Genomic DNA, 9,769 nt, shown 5'->3' on the forward strand with positions numbered 1-9,769 from the left:
GGCGCAGAGAGCCTCCCCGCTGCTGCCGCGGGTGCGCAGGACCGGGCCCTGCTGCCGCTCGGCGAACAAGTGCCTGTACGTACAGGCGTGCATACACATACATACGCGGGGCTTCGGCCTCTCCGGGCCGGTGGGCGGCCACAGAAAACCTTCCTGAGTTTTATGCTCGGGATTATTCCAGAGGAAAACGTGTGGTAGCGCTCCCAAACGCAACGGTTCACTTCTTTAACCAATCTCTTTCCCCTTCTTGAAGGCATAAAAATTCCAAAATCCACAGGCAGAACGATCAAGGCTTCATCCCTGCTGTCAAGGATTTCTCACCAACTCGGGCTCAGTTCTTACAGGAAGGTTATGCACGACACAATGCTGCTGATACTGTAATTTTGAAGTGAGTAATGCACAGCCTCACCCGGGGAATGAGCTATCTGTCAAAACAGTAACACACTTCTGTTTATTTTCAAACCAGTCTCACCAGAAAAAAAGCTTTCAGTATGAGTACACGGGAATTCCAGCACCTATAAGCACTAGTACTCTCGAAAAGAGCCAGAAAAAGAAAAAAAGAAAAAAAAAAAAAAGGTTGGTGAAGTATTGCTCTCCACCTCTAGGTTCAAGGGCCTTCAAGAAGTTCTAACCACTGCCTGCTTACCAGTTTCAGGCTGCTGCACCGCATCAGACCTGTTTTTTATTTAAAGCAAATTTTCAAAATTTTGTCAAAGAACTCAAAAGCATTATGGAAATGAGGAAGAGCAGAAGTATTATGAATTACCAAATACCATACGCGTATGCTAAACTTGAAATTTAAACCAACTTTTTATTCAAAGCGCCTGTTAAAATGACAGCATATTTACTCTTCTCCTGTTAAGTCATGCCAGACTACAACTTAATCTTATGAAGCATAGAACACTTCAAAGTATCTTGTATATAACCACTTTTTATTAAAACAAAAAGCAGTCTTCCACACCTCAATTTTTTCACTTGGTATTTTACCTCAAACATACCACTTTAGACAAAACTGCTTGAGCTGACTGAATTTTGTCTATAGCTAGGTAGAATTCAGTGTACTTGTTCTGCAAGTTACCCAAAGCATTACAGCTGATTAGGAAGATTAATTTATTGAAATAAGTTATGACTTCACCCTGCAACTGGCTGGTGATTACAGTCTTGTGTCGTGTGAAATACTACTCAGAAGCAATTTTCAGGATTCACCACTAAAAAAGATTAATACTCAGGGCTTATTTTAGGACCGGACTATTTGTATGCAGCCAACTGAATGCTCAAAAGGATTTTATTTATTTTAAAAGTTCTAAACTGACACCCATCCCCTGCCAGGCATTTTTATGTAGGCTAAGAATCCCAGAATAATTAAAGTGTTTAGTTTCCTTAAGCCCAAAAGACTCGAAAGAGAAACACATAAGCCTGAGATCAACTAAGTTGAGGAACTGAAAACAGAAGTTAAACTGTATCATTGGTGCAAAACTAATTACATTCAATTAAGACAATTTAAAAAAAAAAAATCTGATTACTCTCTAGTTAAGTGCATCAATACATGATTTTAAACAGAGTTAACGATTTTCTACCACAGCAGGCATTAATTATCAGAGAACATAATCCAACAGTTGCAGCTTCTGCTGTAAAATTGCAATACGTTTCTTAAACAGCTGTATGCACCTAGTCACTCTATATCAAGTAATTGAACATTTTTTCCCCTCTTGATTAAGCAAAAGGGGAAGTGGCTTCCCTTCTCATCCGAATTTCCTGACCTTCAATGAGAGGGAGAAGTTAAGAGCAAGCAGGTCAGTAAATATGAACTATTAATATCCCTAAAGCAGTAGCTCAACTGAAAAAAAAAACAGAGCGTGTCCAATTTGAAAATAAAATTGTTAGCATATTAAGAATCTCTGGTTGTTTTCCAAGCAAAATACAGGAAAAGAATCATGTTGAGACAATGGTATTTAAAAGTACATAATATTCATGAGGCGACAAGGCAACATTCTCTATCTGCGTCTGAGAGTACTAGACACTGTTCTGCAACTTCATTTATTTGGGAAATATATGAAATCACACAGTTAGCACACTTGCAGCTACCTTTGGAAGCCTATTTTCTAGTTGTATAGTGAATACTGTTCTGCAGTGTTTAATTGATAGCAGTGCTACAGTTAGTGAACACAAAATTGGCATGTTATCCTGAAGTAAAGCAATAAGGTGGCTTTATGCACAGAAAGTATGGAGGCTTCTATTTGCTAATAATCATATAAAAGCAATTCTTTAAAACTTAGTGTTTGCTAATAAGAGATCTAAAATAGTTTACTACAAGTCAATACCACCCTGTAAATACCCCCTTTATAAACAAAAACAAGTGCCAAATCATTACAGGGTCCAAAAATATCTGAAAAAAATATTTCCAATTGTTTACCTTTGTCTAGACTTTGCAAGACTAATCATTTTCAAATAAACCCAACAATGTGCAAAGGTTCCTAACACCATACGTTAGGAATAACAAGTGCTACTCAAACCAAGAGATTCTGCTGAGATCAAATCAAAAAACACGTAATAGCTAAGTCAAGTCTCATACCTTGAGCAGTCACAGTGAAGATCCTGAACTATCTTACAGTTTCCTGCATGAAGCAGTTTCTTCCTCTCTACAAGTTGAGATATCTAAGGTTTGCCTTCTGCCTCAGTAATACTAGGTAAAAATATACTGACATTAGAAAACATGGTTCCATTGCTGCTTACAGTATTTTCAGACCTACCACTTAATACAATCTTGCTTAAATAGTCAGATAAATACTTTTCCTTTTGTTAGCCTTCTTTGGCCACACGTACCATTCTGCTAACCAAACACTTTATTCAGAAAGTGCTTCCTGTGAAAACTGCTTCAAATCAATGAGTTAACCTTGCAAAATCTAGCATCCCACAACATGTAATTTGTTCACCCTGCATTATGCAGTCCCGTATTTACAAAATACTTAAAAACTTTACATCTGACTTTAACCTTATAAAAAGTGCAATTCTCTCGCCCCATGTTATGGGGCAACAACATTCTTCATAAATTCTACAGAATAGCAGCCTATGATAAGCAAATAAGGTGCTTAGCTTATGCCCAGGATCTAACTGGTTTAGTACCACCAGGAGTACATTTTGTATAGGCAGACTCCGTTCTTATGCTACTGTCGCAGTGGTGCCACAGCTAGATTTGCAAGCTCGATAAGAGCCAATGCGCCATGCATGCGTTCACGTTGTTCCTGGAGGCGGCGGCGACGAGCCGCTGAATGAGCGCTGTTTTTGTCTTCATCATCCTCTTCATCAGACTGAAGATACTCCATTGGATCCTGCTGTTCCTGATCCGTTTTCTGGATTGCTTTACTTTTCAAAGCTGGAGTACGCTGTTCTCTAGTCTCCCAGTATCTACAAAGCGAAGGTGGAAAATGCCTTTAAATATGTATAACTCATACACCAGCTACCATTCAAAGCTGGCAAAAACCTTCCACGTAGTGTGACTAATCACTACACTTGGTTTTCTCTTTCAACCCTTACACGGTGGTATTTAAGCCGTCACAGGCCTCCTTTGCTCAGCATTTTTAGCAGGTTCTCTTCAAACAAACAGAAGTTAAGTGAAGAAGGAAAAACAAGACGAGAAAAAGCCCCACGAGAAACTCTGTCTTAACCAGGAGTCAAAACTTCTCAAAGAAAAGCAAGGTTGGGCTGGATCATGCTAAGGAATGGCTGGTTTTGGTTTGTTAGGGTTTTTTGCCCCTAAGAGTAAGTCACAGAGTGGCTTTCTCAGGCCACTCTGTTAGGACTTTAGAGAGAGATCACACCGTAAGGGGAACTTACTTCGCTAGCCACTCAGCCACAGCTTTGTTGTCAGCCGTCTGTTTTTTGCTCAGTTTATCTGTGAGTTCCTCCCTCTTCAGCCGAGCATAGGGATGCTTGGGGCAATGACGGTTCGCGTGTGTGAACCTGCTTAAACAGCCTTAAAAAAAGCACAAAACAATGGACAACACGTTAAGGGAAGCAGTCAACTAACATGCAAGCCTAACATCTGCGGGATGAAGATGCTGCTGAATCTGAACTTCCACACTCCACAAAAAACTGGATTCAGTTGAGAATAGCATGCCCAACTTGCATGCCCATACCACACCCAATCACTTTTTACACCAGTATCAACTGTTGGAATTACTGACAATCTGCTTATATAAAATATGCAATTCTTACATATATGTTTGCATGACTATGCATAGATTTTGCATGGCTCCTCTCTTCCTTACATGCTCCTCCAAAGTTAACATCCAAAGCTTTTATACAGAATGCTGCCACATTCATACATCCCCAGTACTAGACTGACCCTAATTCTGAATGCGCAAGTTAGTCTCTGATGACTCACCATTCTCTGAGCAGACGAAAGGCTTTTCCCCTGTGTGAAGACGCTGGTGAGTTTTGAGCTGCCCACTCTGAACAAAGGCTTTCCCGCAATCTGGGTAGTCACACAAATAAGGCCTTTCACCTTAAAAATAGTAACAGAACGGATTTGTGACAGCTGAATATGAAAGCAGAGTCATAGTATCCCACGGTAGTCCTTCGCTTGAGACTTGCGCAAGCAAGCTATCCTTTCACTCCCTCAGACGCTCTCATCTACTCAAAAGCCTTAATATACCAGACAGCAGAGACCTACTCTTACTCTAAATGGATGTTTATGTCAAAGTACATATTAAATGGTACTGGATTTTCCCAGTATTTTCATATTTTCTGATTTAAGCCTCTTGCACATCACTACCTAAGCTTTGTCCAATGAAACTTAAGCACAGGTAGAGCAAGAAATATATGAAGCGAAGTGAGTAAACAGACTAAACCTCTAACTTCAATACTACAGCCACACTGAAAGTCAGTTTCTGGTGGGTTGAAGATAACCCTAGAAGGCATACAAAGGATGGGCTAAGGGCAACACAGAAAGTGTAGGCCTCACTTTCTTCCCCTCTGTGAGAGGAATGGACTTTCCTCCATGCCACTGAAGATTTTTTTTTTTTTTTTTTTTGGACTGCAGTAGAAATTTGGGTGAGGTAGAAAGAGCACTACAACTGCAAATGACATGTGCAATGGTCCTTTATCAAGGAACCATCCTTATTTCTGTTCAATTTGAGTAGGGGATGCAGCGGCAAGTAATGCCACTGCTCTCTACCTTTGAAAACTTTTAACAAAGAAAACTTACTAGTGTACAGAGTTCCTATAAGGCTGCAAAACTACAGTCATGGCATGATCTCAGCATTTTTGATGTAAGAAACAGCAGTTTGAGAGAAGAGAAGAATTTGGTAATGTTTTTCCTCTGAGCATTGCATCCTGCCCTTCAAGAGCCTAAGGTCCCAGTCTGTGATAATAGCAAGGTATTTTGTTTTTTGTTTTTCTTTTAGATTTAAGAACTTTGACATAATTTTTTCCTAAAGCATTAGTGCAACAACAAGTAATACAGTTACTTATGCACAATGCAACATACACAGTATACTGTATGCATAGCATCCTGCATATGAGAACAGATTATAGGTAGAATAAAATTACTGCATGTAATTGTAATTCAAGTTACAACTAGATACATTTTATCATTAAAATAAGCTGATCTAGGGCAGCAACGGAGGTCAAATAATACAGGGATGTATGACATTGCAGAAGCATCTTGGAGAATTTTACTTGACTTTTTGAAAAAAGCTGTAATGGATAAATACAGATAGGAAAAGAAACTTATTCCAGACTCAAGCCAAGGAAGCTCTCTCAGGCCAGCCATCAAGAAGGACTTCCCTATGCAAACTCTAACGACAGGAATGGGAAAAACAGAGATAGCAGGTATCTCCGCCTCGTCTCTCAAGTGAGAGTACGATTTAGTGCATGTGTGCAAAGGTGTCCCACGTCACCACTGTTTAGGAAGGACAACTAAAAGAAGGTGACGCTGACTGACTAAGTTAGCAGAGTAACGGCAGGATGAATCTGCTCAATTAAGTAGTCCATGTTGCAGACTCAAGTTCAACACTTAATTGAAGCAAGTGAAATAAAAACACCTTTTGACGAGAAAGCATAAAGAAACTAGCCTTTAATATTATATTAGTGTACACAGTCCGGTCTTTATTTCAGACAGAAAAAAAAAGACCACAAGAACCAAGGGTTTTGTGGCTGTTTTTTAAATGTCTATGACAGTTCACACTTTATTATTGCAAACACAGTCTTGTTAGAATGTGAAGAAAAACAAGTGTATATGGTATACAAAACACCTCCCTTTCAGTTCAAGCTCGAATGGGCATTGAGTGAGTTGATACTGTATTTCAGCTGAACTGTGATTTGCCTTCTAGGGCTGCTTTATGTTTATAGTTTAGTAAATTTAAGTGACCACCTCCAGCCCAGAAAGTAAATTCTAATTAAGGAGATGGTAAAGAAAGACAACTGGACGGTGATTTTAAGCATTTGAGTCTTTTCTCAACGTTTAAGCTACACTGTTAAGGTATTACATTGTCCAAATTGCCAGTTTCTAAGATTTGTTCTCCTCATATAGATACTCTTTGATTACTATGTGAAAACTAAACAAACATGCAGGAAACTGGCTCTCACTCAAGTGAAGCAGGCAGTTAGAATGAAAAATACTGTCAAGTGTGGAACACCAAGCTTAGGAAAAGTTTTTCCTCCTGCTAAGTAAATTTCTGACAACAGCAGATAAAATATTTACGCTATTTGCCTTAGTCCAAATTGCTGCCACAGTTACCCAGTTGACAAAAGAAGTTGCACAAAGACTTTTTCCCTCCCCTGAACTGCACTAACATGCCTTGGGAGAAGAGTAAGATTAATTAACAGTTATGCTAAAATATTAACTGGTTGAATTATTTCCCCCCCTCCCCCTTCCCACGCTCTTCGCAAGTTATTTGTATCAGCTAGTCATATCTTCCTTTTAGTCTCTTCACTTACCAGTATGAGTTCGTTTGTGTGCCTGCAGCGATTTCTCTCGTGGAAACACTCTATTGCAGATATTACAACGTATTCTGCTAGAAGAATGCTCTCCTTCATTTATTAGGTCACGAACTGTGTCTGCTCTTGGTCGACCACGTCTTATCCCATCCTATGTTAAAATGATTAAGATACTGAAGTACCACGCTTTTCCATGAAAGCTATTTAGCAATAAACAAAACAAAGCAAAAAAAAAGCCAACACTTTTACAGGCAGCAACAACTTCCTCTGCAGGAACTTATTTATAAGTTACCCATTCAACAGAAGAATGGCACAAGAATCTTCCCAGTTTATTTTTTAAAGGAAGGTTTTTAGAAACCTGAGCAATTATATATTTCTGAACTAGTCTACCAGACACAGGAAAAAGCAAAATTCAGAGTGGTACAGCATACATGCAGTTCTTGAAAACATACGGCAATACAAATGCTCTTACGTAAGGACAACAAAATTGAAGGACCTGCGAAAATAATACACGGGGGACCGTAAGCTTTTTTCATGGAAGACCTTGTCACAGGAACAACACATTTAGCATTATCCCAAAACACTATTTTGCGGAGCTGTAGCGTCGCTTTGCCCAAAGCGAACAGCAGAGCTGCGCAAACTAAGCCTGAACTTCCCTAACGAGACGGCTTATGACTCAAAGGAGTCGCCAGATGGCAGTATTAGTTTTTTGGGTTTTCTCCCCCCAGCACGTGCCTCGGAAGGCAGGGCCTGCAGCTGTCACGCTCTGCTTGGAGCGACTCCCGGAGTTACTACAGTAGCTTCTAGAAGCAGCAGCAGAGCCCCGAGGCGGTCGGCAAGAGGCGTCCGCGCTGCGGGCACCGAGCAGCAGCCCTGCCCCCGCGCTGCCCAACCGCCCCTCTCGGACGCGTAACGACGACACGAAGGGGGCACAGTCACACCGCCCCGGCGCCACTGCCTCCTCCCGGCGCGGGCGGCGGCGGCACGGACGGCACCACAGCGACGCTGCTCCTCGCCCTAGGTTAGGCACCCCGGGGCGGGGCGGGGCGGGGCGGGGGGCCGCGACCGCCGCCCCCCCCCCCAACCCCTCCGGCCGTTGGCGGGCCGCCGCCGCCCCCTGCCCTCGGCCGCGCGCCGGCCGTTAGGGCCGCTCGCTCCTCCCCCCGCAGGGGCGCGCCCCGCCCCGCCCCCCGCGCGGGGCGTCACCGCGGTGCGCGCGCGCGCCGCAGCCGGAAGTGACTTCACTTTAAATCTCCGGGAGGAGCGCGGGAAGGGGGGGCGGGCGCGGCGGGTCCCCCTTTAACTCCGCAGCCCCGTCCCGTCCCGTCCCCCCTCCCCCCTCCTTCCCTAACGCGGCCGCCGCGCCCCGCTCACCTTCAGGTGGCCCCCCCCGCCGCCGCTGCTGCTGCTGCTGTCCGGGCTGCCCGCCTCCTCGTCCTCCCCGCCGGAGGCTCCGGCTGCGCCGCCGCCGCGGGGCGGCGGGGCGGGCGAGGCAGCAGCGGCGGCGGAGGAGGCGGCGACGGGGCCGCCGGGGCTGAGGGTCACGTTGTGCGCGTTCTCGCCCCAGCGCCAGGGGTACACCATGAAGTCGCTGAAGCCGGGGCTGGTGGGGACGGGCGGGGCGGGCGCCGGCTCCTCGCCGCCCCCCCGGCAGGACGGCTTGATCGGGGTGGTTTTGATAACGGAGACCAGGACGCGCTTCGGGGAGTCCTGGCAAAAAATCACCGGGGGCCCCGGCGGCGGCGGCCGCTCCGCCATCGCCGCCCCCTCGCGGGCGGCGGCACGGGGAAGCGGGTGGGGGGCGGGGAAGCTCCGCCGCGGCTCAGCCCCGCTTTCCGCGAGACGAGGCGAGGCACGGGGATCTCGTCGCCGCCCGGGGCTGCCTCAGCCGCTCATCGCCGGGGACGGCGGCTCCTGGCGGGGTCTCCCGGTGCCTCCCGCCCTCCCGGCCAGCAGCGAGCCGATCCGCCGCGTCAGCGGCGGCCACCAGCCATAGCGACGGCCGGGGCGAAGCAGCCGCAGCCTCCCCGCACCTTTCCGAAGCGGCGCCGGCTCCCGCTCGCGGCCTTGGTCCCGGCGACGCCCGAGGAGGAGCCGCCACCGCCGCGACCCCTCCGCGCCCACAGCCCAGGCCGAGCCCTAGCTTTTCCCGCGTTACATTTCGCGCCTGGGCGTCACCAATCGCCGAACCCGGCGCTGCCGTCACCGAGCGGCGGTTCCCGCTAGCCAACCGCGCGGGGAGGAGGCAGAGGCCACGCCCATCGGGGGCGGGGTTCCGCCTCCCTCCTGCCGCCCGATTGGCCAGGCGCCTGTCCCACCGGCAGAATTCGAAACGGACTGGGCTCGCGGGCTGCGGGTGGGCGCCCCGCCCGTCTCCCACTCGCTTCCCCTCCGCAGACGCCCTCTGGCCGCTGATTGGCCCGCCGCGGCGAAGGGGTGGGGCCGGCCCGCCCTCCGGAGCTTGGCGCGCGCTGTTGTTGTTTGGCCTCCTCGGGCCAATCGCGGCGGCGCCCGCGGGCTCTGCCGCGCCCGGGGCGCGGCGCGGCGCGTCACGTGCGGCGTTTAAAGGGGCGGCCGCGGCGCGGGGAAGAGGCGCCTGGTGCGGGGGCGCTCCGCCCGCGGGCGCGGCTCGCGTCGTGGAGCGGGGAAAAGGGGGAAGCTTCCCCTCTCGCGGCTCCCTCCCCAGCGCCAGGGAGAGCCTGATGGCCGCACGCGGCGGCGGGGGTGGGCTGCGGCGCGCGGCGCGACCGTTACGGCCGTTGCGGCGCGCGGCGGCCGTTGTGAGGCGCGAGCGCGCGGCCGCGCCCTGTGAGGACGCGCTGCGGCGCGG

The 9,769-nt window shown here is 47.7% G+C and overlaps 1 protein-coding gene across 1 annotated transcript; it reads right to left on the reverse strand.

Annotated features, from left to right (window-relative positions):
- Positions 1-791: 791 nt before the first annotated feature.
- ZNF367 (zinc finger protein 367) lies at positions 792-9,092 on the reverse strand. Its single transcript, XM_068928171.1, has 5 exons — positions 8,314-9,092; positions 6,940-7,090; positions 4,385-4,504; positions 3,835-3,973; positions 792-3,405 (listed from the first exon to the last, which is right to left on the reverse strand). The coding sequence occupies exons 1-5, from the start codon at positions 8,695-8,697 to the stop codon at positions 3,165-3,167; spliced, it is 1,035 nt and encodes a 344-aa protein (XP_068784272.1). The 5' UTR covers positions 8,698-9,092; the 3' UTR covers positions 792-3,164.
- Between the last annotated feature and the right edge of the window lie 677 nt (positions 9,093-9,769).

The sequence above is a fragment of the Struthio camelus genome, chromosome Z, assembly GCF_040807025.1.
Source record: "Struthio camelus isolate bStrCam1 chromosome Z, bStrCam1.hap1, whole genome shotgun sequence".
In the NCBI taxonomy this organism is placed as follows: Eukaryota; Metazoa; Chordata; class Aves; order Struthioniformes; family Struthionidae; genus Struthio; species Struthio camelus.

What these genes read in the sequence shown, in the direction of transcription:
- ZNF367 (XM_068928171.1), bottom strand. Translation starts at nt 8,697, where the DNA reads ATGGCGGAGCGGCCGCCGCCGCCGGGGCCCCCGGTGATTTTTTGCCAG. An exon ending in TTTCGTCTGCTCAGAGAATG is followed by an intron (nt 3,974 to 4,384) that starts GTGAGTCATCAG and finishes GCTTTTTTTAAG; the next exon opens with GCTGTTTAAGCAGGTTCACA. An exon ending in GTGGCTGAGTGGCTAGCGAA is followed by an intron (nt 3,406 to 3,834) that starts GTAAGTTCCCCT and finishes TTCGCTTTGTAG; the next exon opens with ATACTGGGAGACTAGAGAAC.